This window comes from Panulirus ornatus, chromosome 23 (assembly GCF_036320965.1).
Source record: "Panulirus ornatus isolate Po-2019 chromosome 23, ASM3632096v1, whole genome shotgun sequence".
NCBI classification, from domain to species: Eukaryota; Metazoa; Arthropoda; class Malacostraca; order Decapoda; family Palinuridae; genus Panulirus; species Panulirus ornatus.
In genome coordinates, this window is record NC_092246.1 from 23,349,803 (window position 1) to 23,372,662 (window position 22,860).

Below are 22,860 nucleotides of genomic sequence, written 5' to 3' on the forward strand. Positions count from 1 at the left end.
GCCAGTTACGACTGACAATAACCAATTACTGGATGACTGAGGCTGTTTATGACCAGTGTGTGAGACACCAGGAGAAGGTAAGTACGTACATAACAACAACCAGGACATTACGATCAAACTCCCGGGGAAAAATAGGAAGGACTCGCACTCCATTTCCCTAAGTGGTTTTCATTATCTTGCCCCGACGGAAGGAAGGCCGAGGGAAACCCCGAGGGACCCACAGCGCCAGGCTAGCGAGGGGGGGAGGGGGGAGAATTAAACTGCGCTTAAGATCCACTTACTCGCTTAACCGGTGGAAAAGGGCTGTTTCAGCGCTGAAGGATCTAGTGGACATGTAAGCGTGCATCACCGCGATTTTAAATATATCAAAGGTTTTTAAGCGCATATGGCGCGATGTAGGCGTGTGGTACTTAACGTGAATGGCTCTGTGCATATCTAAGCGCAATTTTCAAGAAGTGAGCGCGTATATAAGCGCACAGATATAGTGGGAAATGTTACATGCATCTCTGGGGTAAACGTAATTAAGCGAAGACAATTAGCGAGGCTGGGAGGGGGCTTAAGCGCACACGTCTCAGGCTTAGTCTCTGTGGATATATATGACGATGGCTTAGCGAGGCATCAGCCTCACACCTGACACACACACACACACACACACACACACACACACACACACACACACACACACACACACACGCAGAGGCAAAAATATACGAAAACGGATTCGGTGTCGCTTAAATTTCCAGGGATTCCTCCCGTGCCCCCCCCCACCCCATCCCCCCGGCACCTCCCCTTGTCAGGTCACAACCCCCTCCACCCGGGCGTGACGTCACACCAGGCCGAGTGCTGGTGGCCATGGTGGTGGCCAGGTGTGGCCAGTTGGGGTGGGGGGAGGTATGTGGCCACGGCCCATACTGGAGGAGAGAGAGAGAGAGAGGGAGAGAGAGAGAGAGAGAGAGAGAGAGAGAGAGAGAGAGAGAGAGAGAGAGAGAGAGAGAGAGAGAGAGAGAGAGAGAGAGAGAGAGAGAGAGAGAGAGAGAGGTAATCAAAATCAGAGGACAATATGGGAGGGGAGTAGGTGGGGAAAACACAAGAAGTAAGAAGGAAGACAAGGTAGGACAGGAAGGCAGAACAACCAGATAACACAGATAAGAGGAAGACGCAGAGAACAGGTGGGGGGTACCACGGCAGGATAGGGGGGGGGGTACCACAGCTGGGGAGGGGGTACCGTAAGCCAGGGGGGAACACTCCCCAAGGGGGTGAGCCGGCCCAGTGTGGAGGCATGGCCCGGGCTGGCCATACGTTCTGGACACAATTGATTTTCCTAAGAGTAGGGAAGTTACCCCTCCCCCTCCCCCCCTCCACCACTTCTACCTCCCCCCCCCCGGCCCATGAGAGGTAAGAGGTAGGGGTGACATGTCTCCAATATTCTTCTATATCCCCACATTTACCAGCTCGTCTCTCTGTTAAGCCTCACCACTTCAATACATACACAACGCTGCCTCGAGAGAGAGAGAGAGAGAGAGAGAGAGAGAGAGAGAGAGAGAGAGAGAGAGAGAGAGAGAGAGAGAGAGAGAGAGAGAGAGAGAGAGAGAGAGAGAGAGAGAGAGAGTATATATATATGCAAAGGGTAGAAGATCATAATTAGAAGCGATGACGCAGACATAAATGTGTGCTATAAGATGGGCAGAAAAAGATAAACAATGTAAATATAGATACACTGAGCACATCTGTACGATTACTAAGGATAATATATTGTACATACACGACCCCTGAGTACTGTATATTACCTTGTACTGTATTATACCACTGTATGTTACCTGGTATTGTGTTATACCAATGATATTACTTGTGACGGTACCACCACCCTCTGGGCCCACCTGTCAACCTCCTCTCCCTATGTACTGTACCCACTGTACTACTGTACCCACAGTAACACTGTACCCACTGTACCCACTGTACCACTGTACCCACAGTACCACTGTACCCACAGTACCACTGTACCCACTGTGCTACTGTACCCACAGTACCACTGTACCCACTGTACCACTATACCACTGTACCATACATGAACGTTACCTCGTCTCCAGGACACTTACTTTGTTTTGTGTGAGCTATTTTGTATCTGGACAAAACTACTTTAACTCTATATCAAAATCAATTTTGCAGCAAAACTACCGTCTCTGTGAGATAATATATATATATATATATATATATATATATATATATATATATATATATATATATATTTTGCTTTGTCGCTGTCTCCCGCGTTTGCGAGGTAGCGCAAGGAAACAGACGAAAGAAATGGCCCAACCCACCCCCATACACATGTATATACATACGTCCACACACGCAAATATACATACCTACACAGCTTTCCATGGTTTACCCCAGACGCTTCACATGCCCTGATTCAATCCACTGACAGCACGTCAACCCCGGTATACCACATCGCTCCAATTCACTCTATTCCTTGCCCTCCTTTCACCCTCCTGCATGTTCAGGCCCCGATCACACAAAATCTTTTTCACTCCATCTTTCCACCTCCAATTTGGTCTCCCTCTTCCCCTCGTTCCCTCCACCTCCGACACATATATCCTCTTGGTCAATCTTTCCTCACTCATTCTCTCCATGTGCCCAAACCATTTCAAAACACCCTCTTCTGCTCTCTCAACCACGCTCTTTTTATTTCCACACATCTCTCTTACCCTTACGTTACTTACTCGATCAAACCACCTCACACCACACATTGTCCTCAAACATCTCATTTTCAGCACATCCATCCTCCTGCGCACCACTCTATCCACAGCCCACGCCTCGCAACCATACAACATTGTTGGAACCACTATTCCTTCAAACATACCCATTTTTGCTTTCCGAGATAATGTTCTCGACTTCCACACATTCTTCAAGGCTCCCAGAATTTTCGCCCCCTCCCCCACCCTATGATCCACTTCCGCTTCCATGGTTCCATCCGCTGCCAGATCCACTCCCAGATATCTAAAACACTTCACTTCCTCCAGTTTTTCTCCATTCAAACTCACCTCCCAATTGACTTGACCCTCAACCCTACTGTACCTAATAACCTTGCTCTTATTCACATTTACTCTTAACTTTCTTCTTTCACACACTTTACCAAACTCAGTCACCAGCTTCTGCAGTTTCTCACATGAGTCAGCCACCAGCGCTGTATCATCAGCGAACAACAACTGACTCACTTCCCAAGCTCTCTCATCCCCAACAGACTTCATACTTGCCCCTCTTTCCAAAACTCTTGCATTCACCTCCCTAACAACCCCATCCATAAACAAATTAAACAACCATGGAGACATCACACACCCCTGCCGCAAACCTACATTCACCGAGAACCAATCACTTTCCTCTCTTCCTACACGTACACATGCCTTACATCCTCGATAAAAACTTTTCACTGCTTCTAACAATTTGCCTCCCACACCATATATTCTTAATACCTTCCACAGAGCATCTCTATCAACTCTATCATATGCCTTCTCCAGATCCATAAATGCTACATACAAATCCATTTGCTTTTCTAAGTATTTCTCACATACATTCTTCAAAGCAAACACCTGATCCACCACACATCCTCTACCACTTCTGAAACCACACTGCTCTTCCCCAATCTGATGCTCTGTACATGCCTTCACCCTCTCAATCAATACCCTCCCATATAATTTACCAGGAATACTCAACAAACTTATACCTCTGTAATTTGAGCACTCACTCTTATCCCCTTTGCCTTTGTACAATGGCACTATGCACGCATTCCACCAATCCTCAGGCACCTCACCATGAGTCATACATACATTAAATAACCTTACCAACCAGTCAACAATACAGTCACCCCCTTTTTTAATAAATTCCACTGCAATACCATCCAAACCTGCTGCCTTGCCGGCTTTCATCTTCCGCATCATTAAGAGATCAGTCTAGGAGTGGGACTAGTTTTGGTGAGGTGCGTTAATTTTTGTGAGGAAACTTACTTTCCCTTGTGATCAAACTACTTTCTTCCTCAGCCAAACTAGTTTCCCTCAGACCAAGGTATCTCTCTCTCTCTCTCTCTCTCTCTCTCTCTCTCTCTCTCTCTCTCTCTCTCTCTCTCTCTCTCTCTCTCGTCCTCTCGCTTTCTCTCTATCCTCCTCCTCCCGCACGTACAATATGAGGCGGGGGATATCAGGTCTGGCCGGCCCAGGTGATGCTTGTATCAGGAAAGCATTAGACTGGTCGATCATGCCCCCACCACCACCAGCACCCTGCTGCCCTCCCCTGTCACGGCTCTGTTACTGCCATCACTCATCTGTTTACCTTTGTGCCAACACTCATCTGTTTACCTCTGTGCCATCACTCATCTGTTTACCTCTGTGCCATCACTCATCTGTTTACCTCTGTGCCAACACTCATCTGTTTACCTCTGTGCCATCACTCATATGTTTACCTCTGTGTCATCACTCATCTGTTTACCTCTGTGCCATCACTCATCTGTTTACCTTTGTGCCAACACTCATCTGTTTACCTCTGTGCCATCACTCATCTGTTTACCTTTGTGCCAACACTCATCTGTTTACCTCTGTGCCATCACTCATCTGTTTACCTCTGTGCCATCACTCATCTGTTTACCTCTGTGCCATCACTCATCTGTTTACCTCTGTGCCAACACTCATCTGTTTACCTCTGTGCCATCACTCATCTGTTTACCTCTGTGTCATCACTCATCTGTTTACCTCTGTGCCAACACTCATCTGTTTACCTCTGTGCCAACACTCATCTGTTTACCTTTGTGCCAACACTCATCTGTTTAGTGCTATTTACTTCTGTTCCTTCTAACAATCGTCTGTTTAATGCCCTCCTGTTAGTGCCAACACTACTGTTTAGTGCCCTTCTCTTTACCATTGTTGCTCGGTGTGAAGGACTATTTACTTCTGTTGTTATATGTGAACGACCGTTACCATGTCCCGTTTGCAGTCAATTTCCTTCAACAGAGACTGCCGCCATGACCCTCCCAAGCCCCATCATTACTGTGATAATATCATATAATTATCATAACACGACATGATGATCATTAGTATAATTATACATAACTGTACCTGTTGCTTACATGATTTACATCTACTTCACCAGACACATACATCAAATGTTATGAACAATGAACACACCAGCGTTGGTCAATACCAGAAAATCTTAGTGCCAATGTGTCTCACAGTTCGTTGTGTTCAACATAAATGTAAAAAACTAATAATTTTTCAGGCATCAAATAATGACAAAATGAAAAAATTTCTGATGCATGAAATGTAAATGTAATTATTTTAATTTCCATTGTGCATACAGTTGCCGATGGATCTAATAACACTTATATGTTCTACTCTACATCAACAAAATAACTCAAAAAAATGTTCTCATCCTTGTAGAACGTAGATAATCTCCTAAAAAACTAAATTAACTACAAAAAAGAATGAATTTTCTTACGTATTGTATATAAGTGCAAAATGTCCGTCATGTTTTATGCAATGAAGTGTAAAAATCAGACAATTTTCTTATGTATCAAATATAATTGTACGACAATTAATGACTTCCTTATTGACTGAATACACATGTAAAAATATATCTATAATGTCCATAAGCATTAAATAAAACTGTAAGACAATTAATGGTTTTCTTACAGATACAATATACAAGTAAAGAGTCATTTTCGTATGTTTTGATGATGCTTGGAAAAATTGCTATCATTTCTGGTGCTTTAATTATCATTCAAAAAACAAGAGTCATTTTCTTAAGCATTAAACATAAATGTAAAAAAAAAATTCTCATGCATTGTGTTAAAAAAAATCCTATAATTGCATTTATGTCGTAAAATAAGTAAAGAAGAGTCAGTGTAAACAGACGGGCGGGCAATAACGAGCCAAACCATCATATGACGTAGGCAGGTGTGCACGTGACGCTCTCATGACCAGACCCACCCACCCACCCAACCCCTGCTGACCCACCCACCCACCCAACCCCTACTGACCCACCCACCCACCCAACCCCTGCTGACCCAGGGAGGGGACGTGGACAGTACAGGCTTGGGAGAGAGAGAGAGAGAGAGAGAGAGAGAGAGAGAGAGAGAGAGAGAGAGAGAGAGAGAGAGAGAGAGAGAGAGAGAGAGAGAGAGAGAGAGAGAGAGAGACCTACTGGACGGTGAACGGGTAATTCATTCGCCATATAATGTTATGAGTACCTAGTGAGTACATGAATGATGTAGTGAGTACCTGGTGAGGACGTGAATAACTGAGGCGTGGTACTGAACTATGATGAGTAACTGGCCAAGACCCAAGGTGAGTACTGGTGATGAGTGAGCGAGTGAGGTGAAGCATGAGGAACGACCCCAGACACTGGAGGGCGGCAGGGGACTTCCTCCTCCTCATCGCCTCACTGGCCACGAGCTTCTACACGACCCCCCCCCTCCCCCCTTCCCCCCACATCCCAACTTTCCACAGTCTACTCCCCCCCACCCCCCCCCCCCCCCCACCCGGCCTAACAAGGTCTGTCGTGCCGTCGTCATTATAATAAAATATGAAGCAGGACTTTCCCATCACATCCGCCCGCCTCCCGTGGTCATGGCTCCCCTCCCTAACCCCTACCCCCTACCCCCTACCCTTTATTCGGGGTTATACGAGGTCACACACACACACACACACACACACACACAGAGCAACAGGTCACTATGTCATCACGGAACAGTAAGAGTCATGATGTTTCCTCCAAATACACAAAGTGTGTCCCGCTGGAGACGTACCAGGTATGGATCCAACACACAATTTCAACTTTCCCGACACACCAGTGCAATAACAGTTTTAGAATTTTCATTTCTGTAAACATACATATCTTCAAATGACATCATGGGTGAAGAGGAAATAGTTAGAGGAAAGAAATATTAAATCACAGGAAAAAATAAATTAGTTATTCACATACCACAGAGACCATGTTGGTAGTAGTGAGCCCGATAATTACATGCATTATCAGGGTAATGTATTATAATTTCCAGGAAAGTTAAGTCATAGTGCAGTGATTTTCTGGACCTCTAATTTCTCAATAAGATAATATCAAAGTTCATTTACTTCACTGTAAAGTTCGTTAATCTTATTTTCAAGATAACGTAAGTTAACTATGAGCTGCGCTACTGTTAAATTTGGCCTTCGTCAATGACGTTAATTCAAGACTAATCCTTCATTAACGTACGGTTAATGTTAATGCTAAATGTTGGCGGCCACCTCAGGGGTGGGTTAGTGCCAGCGCGCCATCAAGACCGGCGGGCTGGCGGGGGGCGGCGCCCTTGTGTCTGGTCACATTCATGGGTGGCGGACGGGCGCCATGACCCATCAGTGTTGGTTGCCGGGTCATGATAGTGCTGCACGGCCGCCCTCAATACTGAACGATAAACATATCGACCTGACCACCTGAACACGACGGTGCGACCAGCGATTACGACGTACAACTGTTATCTGTGATGGCGTGACCTTTGACCTCTCGTACCATACCTGAGGTTGGTACGGTCGTGCTGTATGGTCGTACCGTCATGTGCTAGGGTCGTGCCGTCCACCACAAGGAGTTGACCATGTGGGAAACATGCACTGCCCCACACCACGGCCTGGAGACTCACCCACCTCCAGCAGGCTGTTTGTGGCTGTCGCCTGCATGCCGGTGTAGCGAGCCTCCACAACGCGAACGACCAGATCATAACACTGCTGGCCTCACCTGGGATGATACTAGCACAGTCAGGGACTCTCCTCCGTGTCCTAACCAACACTGGCAAACATGTGCAAAAATGTCACTCCAGTCGGGCATAAGTTTTCAAATCCTCCCTCAACATACGACCCTGAATTATTTCCCATGTGTATAATAATTCCCGCGTCTCCAACTCCCAAGACCCGCGTCCAACAGATTCCAGTGGCTGCTGGCAATATGGGCGGGAAGCTCTTGCTGTAACTTAAGAGGAATTCTTCCTCCATTTTCTAACCCAGCACCTCCAGCCCGCCTTACAAGGTCAGGCGTCAGCAGATAACTACATTCTGAGGGAAGCTTGGGAGAGCAACACGACAACCGTCTGGCCCACACGCACGACACACCTTGTTATCAAACGTCGCATGAGCCACCCTGACACATCCATAGGGGGTCTGGTGTGGGGGGGGGGGGGTTGCTGAGGTTAGGTTCACCTGACATGACCGGAGCTTTATCTTCCTGACCCTTCGTCACGATACTACGACCCCTGAACACATCGGTACGACCCCCCTGAGCACAGCGGTACGACCCGTGAACACAACGGTACGACCCTCTGGGTATAGCGGTACGACCCTTGAACACAAGGCTATAACCCTTGAGCACAACGACATGAACTCCTTGTTATGACGCAGTGACCTTTGACCTGACTCTGAAGCTTCATGCCATCACACCCATAGGTCGTATGGCCGTCTTCAAGGGGTCAAGTTGTGTCTGCTTGTGTCATGTTATTTCTTGTGGTATTCATATCAACGTGTGTTGCCAGGCGGCGGGGCTGTTCTCCAGTTCGTCAACAACCATCACCAGGGAACCACAAACGCGATATACAGTCCATTATCACCTCTGTAACTCAATCTTCATAATCAATATGACATCATTTACAATAGAAAAACATACAACTAAACATCTTAATGAGCTAAATACAAGGAAACGTTATTTACAAACGTTACCTCAGTTATTTTGATGAACAAAGTTGCACTTCAGCCCCTGTAGTGTATTCCTTGATGCGAAAATTAAAAAACCATCAAAAGTATGAAAAGCTTATTAGCGTGTGGCGCACCATTAAGTTGTTTACAAACTTTAGTGTCTCAAGGTTCTGGTACATACATTACACACATCCCCAACCCTCATGCTCATGGTGATACTCCAGGTTAAATATGTTATATCAACAAGACACATTATACTGGTGGCCAGAGATATATACCCTACACCAAACAACCACACAACATTGGCGTCCACAAACCATTCTCCACCAAACAACCACACAACACTGGCGTCCACAAACCATTCTCCACCAAACAACCACACAACATTGGCGTCCACAAACCATTCTCCACCAAACAACCACACAACACTGGCGTCCACAAATCACTCTCCATCAAACAACCAGACCCACGCACTCTCCCCATCCTGGTCGAACAAGGTAACAACAAGCAGTACCACACAGCAATAAGCCTCACTAACAAACATGTAATACACCCGCTGGTATCAAAATTATACTGAGGCCAGGTCTGTGTCTGTTAGTCTGTCTTCCTAAATGGCGCCACTCACGCCCATCCCTATACCTCCATGCCCACGCCCGGGGCCATACCTATACCCCCAGCCAGGCCAGTATGGCCCAAGCACTCGGGTAAAAAGGGGCGCTGTGTGCGCGGATGATCACAAAGACAAAATGCCGCCAGGATCATCCTGATGACAGAGTGTGGAGAGCATGACGCTAGCTTGTGTGGCCGGGGAATTACTGGGTCAGGATTACAGGACGACTGCAGGACATGAAGAGGAGGATCACTAGGTAAGGAGAGAGGATTACAGAGTGGGGTGGAGGATTGCTATACATAAGATGAGGATTACTAGTCAAAGAAAGATTACTGAACATGGAGAAGGAGATTTCTTGGTATGGGTAAAGCAAAAGGGATCTACCAGATATAGGAAAAGGTACAAGGATTCAATTACACATGTATTATGGAACAGCATTACAGATCATACGAATGGGGGAAGAGGCCTGCAGGACATGGAAAATGGGGGAGGAGAGCCATGTAGGACATGGGGAATGAGGGGAGGCCACCAGTGAAGTCATGTCCTCCAGTGACATGGTGAGAGGGATGTCAAGCAGTGCTCTCGCTTCTGTTCCGATCTCCGTTGACCTTTGACCTTACCTGGCACTGGGCGAGGGTGGGGGGGGATGGGGATGAGGAAGGCGCCGGCGGGCGGTGCCGGGGGCGGGCGGTGCCGGGGTGGGGACAGGGCCGAGGGCCTGAGTCTCCAAGTACAGCAAGTCTCGTTGTTTAACTTTATTTTTTGGCACTGGGGGAGGGGAGGAGACCTGAACACCCTCCTGAGGGAGGAGGGCGTGTATGTGTGTCCCGCGTGGGGGACGGCCCGTGGTGCTGCTCCTACGGTGCTGGAGGGAGAGCACAGCTGCTGGGGTCTGGTTGGCGGGGCTCGGCTCGTCATGCTGAGGACCACAACATCATCGTCGCTAGACGACCCACGCTGGGCAGGGTCGGCTCCTGCCTGCATCCTGGAACTGAGGCAGGACACGTCCTACTAACACACCTCCAGCTCCACCAGTCAGCTTTGGGTATAGCCTGCCTGACCCACACACACGACACGAGAGGAATACGTAGTACAACAATCAGGTCAGGTCAGGTCAGGTCAGGTCAGGTCAGGTCAGGTCTGTGGACCTCGGGTCTAGGCGTCACGTCGATGTTTCTGTCGAGGGTTCGTGACTCGCTCCACGTCCCCGGCAAGTCCCTCCAACATAACCGCGATCGACGCCCAGACGAGGGTCGACTCTCTGAGGCAGCGACCCTCCTTCCTGCCTTACTGATGATGAATATAATATTTACATTTATGAACCAGCTCATGAAGGCATCATCCATCGAGAACTAATTCAATAAATGATTAATATAAAAGCAAATGGCGTTATCATTACTGGCGGCTGAAACAGTGTTTCGTAACCCACCCTCACCACACACACACACACACACACACACTACACAGCAAAACAAACACGAGAACAAAAGACAATCACCAGTAAGGTTCCTGGTGTGTCTTGTGTGGACACGTTACATCTCAGACGGTCTGACATGAACAGTATTCTATCATCATCATCATCATCATCGTGTTTATCATTATCATTACTATTCACACTATCATCATCATCATCATCATCATCATCATTATGCTGGCCATCATGACACCTGGGCTGGGCTAAGGTGCTGGGAGGTGAAGCGGTCGTAACATGACAGAGGTCAGGAGGGCACACGTGCTTGCCAGATGGTGTACGTAGATGACATCCGTGATGCACCACACAACCACACTTAACTATCCACACGGTAACTACCACAGCAATTACCACAGTAACTACAATGGTAACTATCGGGTTACTACCACAATAACTACCAGGGTAACTATCACAGTTACTACCACAGTAACTGTCCAAGAAACATCTACCTCCCACCAGCACATACACCCGTGTGTCTCCCTCGCTTGAACACTGGTGAGGTACCTCCACCAGGCAGGGAGGTATGTCAACACAAGACAGAGAGACATGCTTCCACTAGCAGCCTGGACTCTTCCTTCTTCCATACTGAACGTGTTAATAATGACCGTCCGTTTTGTATTATGAACACAAGAAACGAAAAATGATAATACTCATACGAACATAACACGTGAAATATCATATAATTCAAAGACAGGTTCGTTTTTATTTTCTTTTTTCATCCCGCCTCCGGACTATGTCTTTTTATGACGTCACAGAGGTTAGCTACCAGCAGCCTTGGAAATTATGACGTCACAGAGGTTAGCTACCAGCAGCCTTGGAAATTATGACGTCACGGTAGGTGTGTGAAGTATGAGTGACGTCAGACGCCTCTCCCAGCGTGACGGTGTTCCGTCAAGGGCTCTCACCCGCTCGACGCTCACACCGCCCTAACTGGCAAGAGTTTGGTCCCACGTCTGTAGCGTGTGCCCCACGTCAAGAGGTCTCCCTGTCATCCCCCACGTCAAGAGCTCTTCCTCCCCCACTCTGACAATAACCTCTGCCCCCCACCCCCACCTCAACTCACTTCAAGTGAAGGAGTTGCCAAGTACACCAATAACACCATGCTTGACGTGCCTCCCGTGCTGGCCTCAGCCTTGTGCAGTAGTGCCTTCAGTCCACCAGGTGAGGTACCTCCAGCCCACCAGATGAGGTACCTCCAGCCCACCAGGTGAGGTACATCCCACGTGCCAGTCAGAGCACGTGAGTCCGGTTCCACCACCTCCACGTCATAACATGCAAGATCTTCACATCCCTCGCAGAAGCTGCCCCCGCACGTTCACATGACCGAGACATGACGTTCCCTCACCCGCGAACGTCCACGACCAAGAGACCCCTCATTACCCACGAACGTTCACAAGTGCTCCCGCCCCTGGGATCAATACAACGTTCCTTGGCCTCCCCCACCACCCCACATGACCAACACACGTGTCTTGCCCCAAACACTCAACATGAAAGCATCAAAAGATGTCTCCAGCTCGCCAAGGTTAGAAGAAGACGTCCATACATCCACCAAGCGACGTCTCTCGCCTCCTGAAATTAACAGACGTCGCTCACGATCAACAGAAGGCATCGATCCTTTTCCTTGTCCTTCATCAGCGACTCCTCCAGCAAGTCATTAACGCCAGCAGGAGACGCCCATTCCTCCGACACACATCCTGTCACTTGCCGTCGTCAATTGGAAGCCATGGCTGGCGAGTTCGGCTCATTTCCTCCTCCAGCCTGTATCAGGAATGTCCACGTCGCCCCGTCTCCAGTCCTTTAACATTCTCCCTCATTCACCCTTAGCGTCTCCCTCATCCCTCATTACAATATCCCTTAAATGTCCGGGGATTCACTTCTGGAGACCCATTAATACTGACACTTATTTCCTTTCCCAGTAGTCCCCAGGCAGCCTCCCCGTAGCTCGCTTCGTACATCCTTGGTAGTAGCAATTCTAGCGACGACGTCAGCTTCGTCTGCAGCTCCTGGCAAGCCCAATAATACCTCTACTTGTACAGTACTTCACAACCCTGCAGATGACACCCGTTCCTTGCCGCATCCTCGGTAGGCCATCTTCCTCCGAGAGAGAGAGAGAGAGAGAGAGAGAGAGAGAGAGAGAGAGAGAGAGAGAGAGAGAGAGAGAGAGAGAGAGAGAGTCATCACCCACCTGAGCACGGTATTCCCGGTGGGGCACTTCCAGCTGCCAGTTCCTCGTTTTATAACTTGGAATCTATCGTTAGCACCTCGTTAGTTATCCTCACAGTGAATGCCTTCCCTCGCTCGTTAATGACCCCCGCATCATCCAGACTTCCGGTGGGTCAGGGAGGTTAACCATTTACGATACTGGTAATTACCACCACCACCACCTGACGCTTGCCACTGCTCGCTGCCTTCACCACAACCCACTACGACATCCGCTCAATCCTAATCAACACCAGAATTCTAGACAACCTTCTACCCCCAACCCCATCCCTCCAGATCCCCACCAAACTACACACACAATGCCAACCTCATGTCTCCACTCATCACCATTATTACGAAAAGACTGAAAATTACACTTGATTTACGGCGTTGTGGCCATTAATAACAAAGGCCATGTACATAGCATAGAGCGTGCATGGCCTTGGAATTATGATGAGCACCTGAAGAAGGTGTTCAAGATTCTTCAACTGGTAGTTATAACTGGACGTTGACGGTCTTAATGACTCTGGCAATTGACAGGTCCAAAGATGAGATAACAAGCCATCAATTACAATCTTCATTATGGGTGTAAATATCTGACTTCTTCAAGTAAGGAAGGAAGAAGACATGAAGAAAAAACAGACTCTTCACTTGTTGACGAAGAAAACGACCCCGCCAAGAAATACACAGAAGACAACAGACAACGAGAATGAGGGCAGTAACAGAGATGGTGGGTCACGCAACACAAGGACAAGATGAAAGTACGGGAAGATAAACAAGTGAAACAAAAGCATGAAATGAAATGTAGACGAAACAAACGACGCCAACTGGAAACAAAAGACAAGAAGAAGAAGAAGAAGAAGAAGAAGAAGAAGAAGAAGAAGAAGAAGAAGAAGAAGAGAAGAAGAAGAAGAAGAAGAAGAAGAAGAAGAAGAAGAAGAAGAAGAAGAAGAAGAAGAGAAGGAAACTTTGGTTAGAGAGTTTAGTAACACACAAGTGACGGCTGGTCTTATACTGTGACTGGCACTAACCCTCACACCTACAGTGTGTGTGTGTGTGTGTGTGGTCAGGCAGGGACTCCCTCTCTCCCACCGTTACAAGCAAGGCGGCTCCTCACAACCTCCTACCTCCTACACACAAGAGCTCTCATCTCGTCTCCCACATTCCAATACTTTCTCTCCAGTTCTATAATTACCTCGGTAAATCTCTCTCTCTCTCTCTCTCTCTCTCTCTCTCTCTCTCTCTCTCTCTCTCTCTCTCTCTCTCTCTCTCTCTCAGCGCCTTGCCTCCTCCCTCACCACTAACATCATCTCAAACCTCTAGAATTATTTGCCTTTGAGTTATAGACCCATAACACACACACACACACACACACACACACACACACACACATACATATATATCCCATCCCAGAATAACTGGGATCTATATCCCAGACTTTCTCTGACACATGAACAACAGGATCAGGAGAACATGACTTCCATGTAAGCCACACAATCTCTCATCACCGAATGATTGTCTTTATCACATACATAACGTCCATGTTCTTTGTCGCGTGAAACAGACAACATATCTATACTATGTATAGGTCAAACATACTAGCCTCAAGTTGACATCGTTATCTATAATAATAATGATTAATTGTTTACGTCATTATAATCATTCATTTCATAATCAACTCATCTAACATTCCATTAGTCAAATGGGGCGAGTGTATTCATAGCGGAGCTACTGAGGGAAATGTACAGTGTTATTGTTGACCTGCAGAGCTATCATGACACACACACACACACACACACACACACACACACACACACACACATGCAGAACAAGGCAGTGTCGAGAATATGTATGACGATAAAACCACAATTCTTGGGATTTGGTTATTGTTATTCCAATAGTTTGGGCCCCTCACAGTGTGACCCTCACCAATTGGCAAGGGTCCGTGTGGGGCCGAAGCCGTACTGGAATAATATATATATATATATATATATATATATATATATATATATATATATATATATATATATATATATATATCTTCAATCTTCAGAATGAGGGTCGTAAATACTTCTATCAAAGACAATGAAGAAGGACTTCTTCCCTGAGATCAGACGGAGGGATACGAACCCCCGGGTGGACGAGAGTTACACGAGGCGACCACACAGAAAACCCCTGAAGTTCCATTTTCCTGCGGAACTCCTGCTGGTGCCAGCGTCCGGCTTTCCTGCCACCAGCCACCACTACCACCGCTGGCAGGAGAGCTGGAGACTGGCGGAGGGACTTGTGGAGTGGGTGGGAGTTGGTGAAGTGGGAGGGGACGTGGGATAATGAAAAGCTGGGGAGAAGAGCACTGTGAGGACACACGACCAGGGGAGAGAGGCAGCACGCTGGGGGGGAGGTGACCACACCACTGGTATAATGGTAACCACTAGTGGGGGTAGGGGGTAACCACAGATGGGAGGGGGGTAATGGGATAAGGGTAACCATCGGTGGGTGGGGGGTGGGGGGTGTGGGGGGGTGGGGGGTGGGGGGTAACCAATGGTAGAACGGGAGAGGGGTAACATAAGCCGGGGGGAAGGGGGGGAGGGGGGAGGAATACCGGAAATACCAAGACGCAACACGTGGCTGGACACGGACCAACCCCCCCCACCCCCCACCCATGGTTGGTCCACACTACCCACACCTCCCCATACCAGACCACCTACACCCTTACAGGTGAGGTCAAAGGTCACACCATCGCACCCATGGGTCGTACCGTCCTGCTCGAGGGTCGTACCGTCCTTGCTCGAGGGTCGTACCGTCCTGCTCGAGGGTCGTACCGTCCTGCTCGAGGGTCGTACCGTCCTGCTCGAGGGGTCAGTCATCCTCGAGAGAAAGAGAGAGAGCGCACGGCCCGAGGCCCACACGTACATCTGTGTGGCCTCTCATCATGGTGGGTCTCACCTGGTGAGCAGCTCTCGCCTCTCGTGCCAACTATACAACAGCCGCACCTCACACACCAGTTAACAAGCCCATCAGTTACATAGTCACTAACTTACTGTCTCATGATATAAACAATCTGTGCCACTCATCAAGAGGGGTGACTTCTGCATCACACTGTGGAGCATTTTGACCATGAGGACCATACTGCTGGTGTCTGTCAACTGTGGGATGTCATCATGTTCTCACGACTTTAACTAGGCACGTGAGACCCTGAGGTGCTGGACACTTGACAAGTGATACATGAGAGGGAAGGGGATGGCCCAGCACAGCGAGGTAACGACTACTGTCTCTAACTACACAGTAATGTTACGACCTAATGTGGTACAGATAAGGTCACCCCTCGCTCTTTCTTTTGCCTCTCTCTCTCTCTCTCTCTCTCTCTCTCTCTCTCTCTCTCTCTCTCTCTCTCTCTCTCTCTAACAACCGTCATATCTGGCTGACTGACTCACTGAGGATGTAGCCTGACGTATCCACTCCTCCTCCTCACCTGCGACTGTTCTTATCATCATATCCCAGGGTTTATATCTGGGAACAGATCAAGGTCAACTCTATCATCCATTACTCTGATACATATGTTTCCCATTTGGTTATCCCACAGTAAGGTCGCAGGTCCCAGTGTTCACTGTCCACAGCAGTTGGGATCTTGGGACGCGTCTGTACCAGCGCTGCCGGGGTCAGGGACACACAGGTCGGCATGGCTATCCTCCCTGGTTCAGCGACCCAGTTAAGTGGCTGTGACGATATCTCTGCAGGTTATCTATTTACCTGTACTTCCCTCAGCCTGTATGATACATCCACATAACTGATGGTCTTCGTCAGGTCAAAATGATCACCTGTAACATTACGTGTTATTACACATCGCGTTTTCTTTCATGACCGATCAATCAGAACTTTTGAGTATCATCACATGTAAACACGTGTGTGGGGGTTAGACTCGCTAACCATCATAATTCTCGCAGTTCGAATCCTTGGCGAGGTAGTCGGCCTACAGGAAATCCTAGCTGTTCATCCTGCCGTTGATGCTTGTCAAAAAATGTGTGAGTGTGTGTGTGTGTGTGTGTGTGTGTGTGTGTGTGTGTGTGTGTGTGTGTGTGTGTAAACACAAAGCAGTGAAGACATTAAATATACAGAAGGTTAAGACCCGGGGCAACACAAGTGTACAACTCGCAGTAACCAGTGATCACACACACACACACACACACACACACACACACACACACACACACACACACACACACACACACACACACACACATTATACAGAAATTTAAAAAGTTGTTGGTTACAGAATGGTCAAGCGGTGTGGCCCCACGAACCCTTCCTGGTACAACACGAGTGAGTACATAATGGTCATCACACACACACACACACACACACACACACACACACACACAAACACACACACACACACACACACACACACACACACACACACACACAGAGTAAGCGCTAACTACTGTTAGTACTTGCTCGTGCAAAGCCAAACAATAAGGTGCTGTGCCTCACCTGGTAGGTGGAGGGTGACAATCATACATATAATGTGTACAATGATCAAAATAATTCACAATTTCGTACAATCATCAAAGTCTAACTACAATAAAACACCACAGAAAGTGGTAATCGTAACTTACTGTCCAGTATGGTACCTCTGTGACCCTACTTACAGTCCATCTCATGTTGTACTTACAACTCTGATGATACGGTTATCAGTACATAATCTCACTGCTCATAACGCATCTCCAACTCAAACCCTTGAGTTATATATATATATATATATATATATATATATATATATATATATATATATATATATATATATATATATATATATATAACGTAAAACACATGAGACATGACAACGTGCGCTAAATTCCTTGAAAGTAACAGTCATGAGGAATACTGAGCACACAACTGGACACACAAATATCACAAGCGTAAGGTAAGCAATCATATACGACGTCAGGAGTGACGTCAACATGTGTGACGTGGAGGTAGGGGACTGGTGGAGTGGTCTTACCTCCGGGTGGCGCCGCCTGGTGGTGCTGCTTGCAGCTGGCCGAGTCGTAAACCTTGTCCTTTTGTGGTGGTGTTTCCGCTGGACACGACCCGTTCCCCACCTCACCTCCCACCCGGCCCTCCTTGACTCCATCCTGCGACATATCTTCCATTTCTTTGTTTCTCACTGACTTTTCTCCTCTCCCGATCGTTTTTGGCGATTTGAAGGTGACTTCCTCTACCGACCTATAGATTATTTCTTCCTGCATGACCTTCTCTGGCGAGGTCTGCGGCGTAGAATTCCCCTCTCTGCTGGTGTCTCCGTCATCACACTTAGAACTGCTCGTGTTGTCCTCCTCCTCCGGATTATCGTCAACATCATTTGCTCCTTGTGTCTGCTGCAGGTGGTTACCCTGACCGGCCTCGTCTGTCTTCACCTGCCACTTGCTAGACGACGTGTACGTCCTCTCCTTCACGTCTTCCTCGCCGGCTGCAGAGGACGTGACAGATGTTTCCTTCATGCCGGAGACTCGTCGACCATCTATTGTGGCAGATTTGTTGCCCTTCACCATAACATCGTGACCTATGACCTCGCTCGTGGCTGACCCCTGGGACTCGAATCCCCGTCTGCTAGTTCGTCCTAGGCCGTCCAGGGTCATAGATTTGCGCTTCCTGTCGTCCTGCGCTGCGGCGGACGAGAACGACGAGGACGACGACGAAGAGAATGTCTTGGTCTCCTGGCTTACTGGTCCGTCGTCATCCACGACGGAGGACTTGGACTTGCTGGAGGAGCGTTTGTTTCCCCCTCGACCAGAGGCCGAGGACGAGGACCCCGAGGACGTACTACGCTTGAGGTGTTTGAGGATTTTCTTCACGGGGGAGCGCGTCCTGTCTTTATCTCCTTCCTTGTCTTTTACGGAGTCACGACTATTCCTGAAGGACTCTTTGCTGTTCTTCTTCGACATCTTACTCATTTTACCCTTTCCCGACTCCTTACTCTTGACAGATCCCGATACTGACGACTTACTCTTGACGGAGCTCTTGCCCTTGCTCCGGACCGAATCTTCGCTCAAGATCGAGTCGGTGTCGTCGCCTCTGCGGTCGTAGTATTCCTCGTCAATCACGTCCAGCTCCCCTGAGCCGATGCTGCTGTCCTGGCTCAATACGTCTCCACTGTCACTCGCCCAGTTGCTTCCTGTCGGGCACGTCACCACGGGCTCCATACCTCTGGTCCTTCCGCCACTTCCACCACTCCCGACGCTGTTCCTCCGCCTCTCCGACTCGTCCTCGCTGTCCTGATCGGAGTCGGGACTTCGAGGCCTCGTGATTCGGATGACCGGAACGCCGCTAGACTTGCGAGAACGCGAGCGAGGCTTGTCAAGACAGAAGGGGCAGCACCACCTGAGGATGCTCCAGCGGTCCGCCAGACCCGTCGAGTGGGCCACCTTCTGCGGGAAGGTCCGGTACGTCTTTTGAGACGAGTCGAAGTCGTAGCGAAGCTTCATGGTGGTGGCGCTGTGAATTCAGAGGCTTATGATAGCGTCGGTGGCCAGCAGGGCCTATGGAGGCATCGGTGGTCTGATGAACTGGTAATGGTACTGATGACTAAGAGTCTTGGTCGGTCTGAGGAGTGATGGTAACACTGTTAACTCCCGAGTCTTAAGATGGTACACAGTGATTCACATACACGCGTGGTGGCGCTACTACCCTCAGGTGGCACAGTCTATCACCCATGTCTAGTCCAGTACAACAGGAAGTTCTACGATCTAGAGAGAGGAACTCGCATCACTTCAGTGTGGCCAGTGCGTCCCTCCGTATCTACCCCACCATCACATTTCCATTAAGTCTGCACTGCAACGCCCGAGCGTCAGCTACTGTGCCACGCAACACAAGTTCTAATCAAAATGCCAGCCAGTGTTTCCTCCACCCACCTCACCACCCCACCACAACATCCGTGTTTTCCAGACGCTGGCACTAGTAGTACGTCAGAAGAGAGAGAGAGAGAGAGAGAGAGAGAGAGAGAGAGAGAGAGAGAGAGAGAGAGAGAGAGAGAGAGAGAGAGAGAGAGAGAGAGAGAGAGAGAGAGAGAGTATGGTACGACACGAGGACAGATATGGCCAGAGAGACAGGAGGGTTGAGGGAGGCAGAGATTCCCCTGCACACCGGGCCTCTCCAGGACGGCTAACCCGGCCCTAAAAGCTTGCTAAAAGCCCTCTGTTCTCCTCTAATTACTTTACACAGCCTACAGCTGGAGACCTCCCCTCCCTCCACCACACACGAGCAAACTGGTGTACACAACAGTCTCTCCCACAGCGTCTGTCTCCTGAGTGACTGGTCTCTAACAACACTTAGGGGTCAAGAGGAAGTAAGGCCATCCACACTTCTGCACACACCGTCAACATCCAGTCTTCTTGCATCCTCTACCGTCTTAACGGCTTCCATTCACGTTCCTCTTCATCCCTTGTGCAAGCCACTCATCTTCCTCTAACTTCATAACTCATCGGCAAGTCATGTGCTTCTGCAGTCATACCCTCAAGAGACTGACCTAATCCTCCACGATGCTGGAGGCGCACCCGCCCTCCCTCATCTCTGGCTGTCTCCCACACATCACAGTCATCACTCGCTCCTTCCCTCGCCCATACAAACTCATCATCCCTCAGTGCCGTCACTCGCTCCTTCCCTCGCCCATACAAACTCATCATCCCTCAGTGCCGTCACTCGCTCCTTCCCTCGCTCATACAAACTCATCATCCCTCAGTGCCGTACAACCTTCCATTCCTCCTCAGTTGATGTTAATGTCACCAATTGTCTTCCATTTCTTCCAGAAACGAAAATCATGTTATTCTCATCCCTGCCTTCAAAATCCACTTCCTATACCCATTAAGGCGTTTCACTGCCGGCTGATACAAAAGCATCATGCTTACGCAAGATGTGTGTTGCATCTTCTGTTCTTCATCAGGATGAGTCAAGACAACGAGAAACATCACCCAGAGAACCGTGATAACAACGAATAACACGAAGAACAAAGTTCTGACACAATCAACGAAGGATAACATATCAAGAACATCACAACAGCAACGTAACCAAATTAATATCAACAAAATGAAAATGAAGTTAGCCCACTTTGTCTAAAACCTTCAACATTGTTATGCAGGCGATAATGAAAGTGAAGTTAGCCCACTTTGTCTTAAAACCTTCAACATTGTTATGCAGACGATCAATACATGGAAGATCAATCCGTACAGAAGGCAGACAGATTACGATCATCATTACCCACCCACCCAGCCAGGCTTCTGTATCAGCGAGGTCCTCGGGACTGTAACAGCCACGCGCCACCAACACCTATAATTAAAACCACCAGCACAAAGCAACTTGTGAGAAGGAAACAGAGAGACAGGCGTCAGGGGAGCGGCCTGATCCTGGTGTGTGTCCCCCGGGAGGACGTGGTTAATGTGGCACGGGCACCTACTGCCAGGCTGGCCTCCTCCACCGCCACCACCAATCTGGGCAGCTGACTGTGTCTGAACCCCGGGGAACGAACATGAGAGAGAGAGAGAGAGAGAGAGAGAGAGAGAGAGAGAGAGAGAGAGAGAGAGAGAGAGAGAGAGAGAGAGAGAGAGAGATCCCGGCACATGCCTTGCCTCAGTAGCAACACAGACGGAAGCAAGAGGCTCTCGTGTCTACATCAACTTATGAGTGTTATTAAGACAAAGTGCAGGTGTTTCTCCCTGCCAGGTGAGGCAGCAACGTGCTATACTGTGGAGCTCAACCCTCACAGGCTGGGGCTGTGAGGCTATACTATCACATACCAGGTTTGTGAAGCTCGACCCTCACAGGTCGGGGCTGTGAGGCTTGACCCTAACAGGGCGAGCTGTGAGGTACCAGACTGACAGACAGATGTATACAAACATTCTTAGAAACAATGAAGGAAGCGTCGCTAAGAAATCAGCTGATCGATTTGGCAAGAAATATCTGCTTCATAAACATGTGTTGATAAACACCCACAGCTACTGTCCACTACCTCTCCCCTATCCCGCTACTGACAGCTTCCCTGTCCACTGACAGTGTCCTGACCCGGCCATTGACAGTTCCGCTACCTGTCCATTGACAGCGGCTCCACCACTGCGCCAGACATCCATTCATGAGAACACACTCCAGCCAAGCTGGTGTATACACCTGGGCTTCCCCGGCCTCCTCACCGTACCTCACTATTGATCACTTCCTGAAAACCTCAACTTAACCATCAGCCACCAACGTGTCCACATCAACGAAGTCTACCATGGTTCCAGTTCACAAGATCGGGGTCCACACTTATCTCTGTCTATATTACCACGTACTGGATGATCAGTGTCCACTACAACTCACAACCTCTTCACCTCAGGCACACAACCACAACCTGAACGACTCGTATGAACATGACGGACTCAGGACACTTGTACTCTTGTATTACCGCTGGGGTGGAGGGAGGCTGGGGAGTTGACCTGAAGGCAAGGTTTAGAGGAAGGGAGAGAGAGATGGGGGGACACACAGCAGTAATGTGCACGTGTCTCCCCTGTGTATTAAAGGTTGCAACCACGGACGTACGATCTCACGCAGGCCAGGCCTATATTGACACGTGGAAGGGAAAGAGAAAAACCATCCTACGAGCTCGAGAGATTTCGCAAAACCTGGTTTTCAAAAGGGGTTCCCATGCTAACTCTTGGGTAAGCCATGAGGAGGTAAAGAGGTCAAAAGCTTTGCGGCGTAGTGAAAGAAACAGACATCACACACCGGCCGCCCTTGACCTGCCAACAGTCACACAGTAATTATGTGATGCACACCCGCCTCCTGAGCATTGCCTGCTTTACCTAATGGCGGGGCCACACAGGCGGCCAGCTTCCCGGAGCAGAAACTAGACAAAA

The 22,860-nt window shown here is 48.6% G+C and overlaps 1 protein-coding gene across 10 annotated transcripts in view; it reads right to left on the reverse strand.

Annotated features, from left to right (window-relative positions):
* LOC139756926 (synaptotagmin-like protein 5) overlaps window positions 1–22,860 on the reverse strand; it is a 252,541-nt gene that overhangs the window by 50,010 nt on the left and 179,671 nt on the right. For 2 of the 10 annotated variants that reach the window (XM_071676863.1, XM_071676860.1), the window contains exon 2: window positions 17,982–19,582. The exons of 5 other annotated variants lie outside the window; for them this stretch is intronic. In XM_071676863.1, the coding sequence (XP_071532964.1) occupies window positions 17,982–19,464 (1,483 nt within the window). In that variant the 5' untranslated portion in view covers window positions 19,465–19,582. Of the gene's footprint in view, window positions 1–17,981; window positions 19,900–22,860 lie in introns of those variants that run through there. 3 more of the 10 variants (XM_071676862.1, XM_071676859.1, XM_071676861.1) reach the window with 2 other exon arrangements.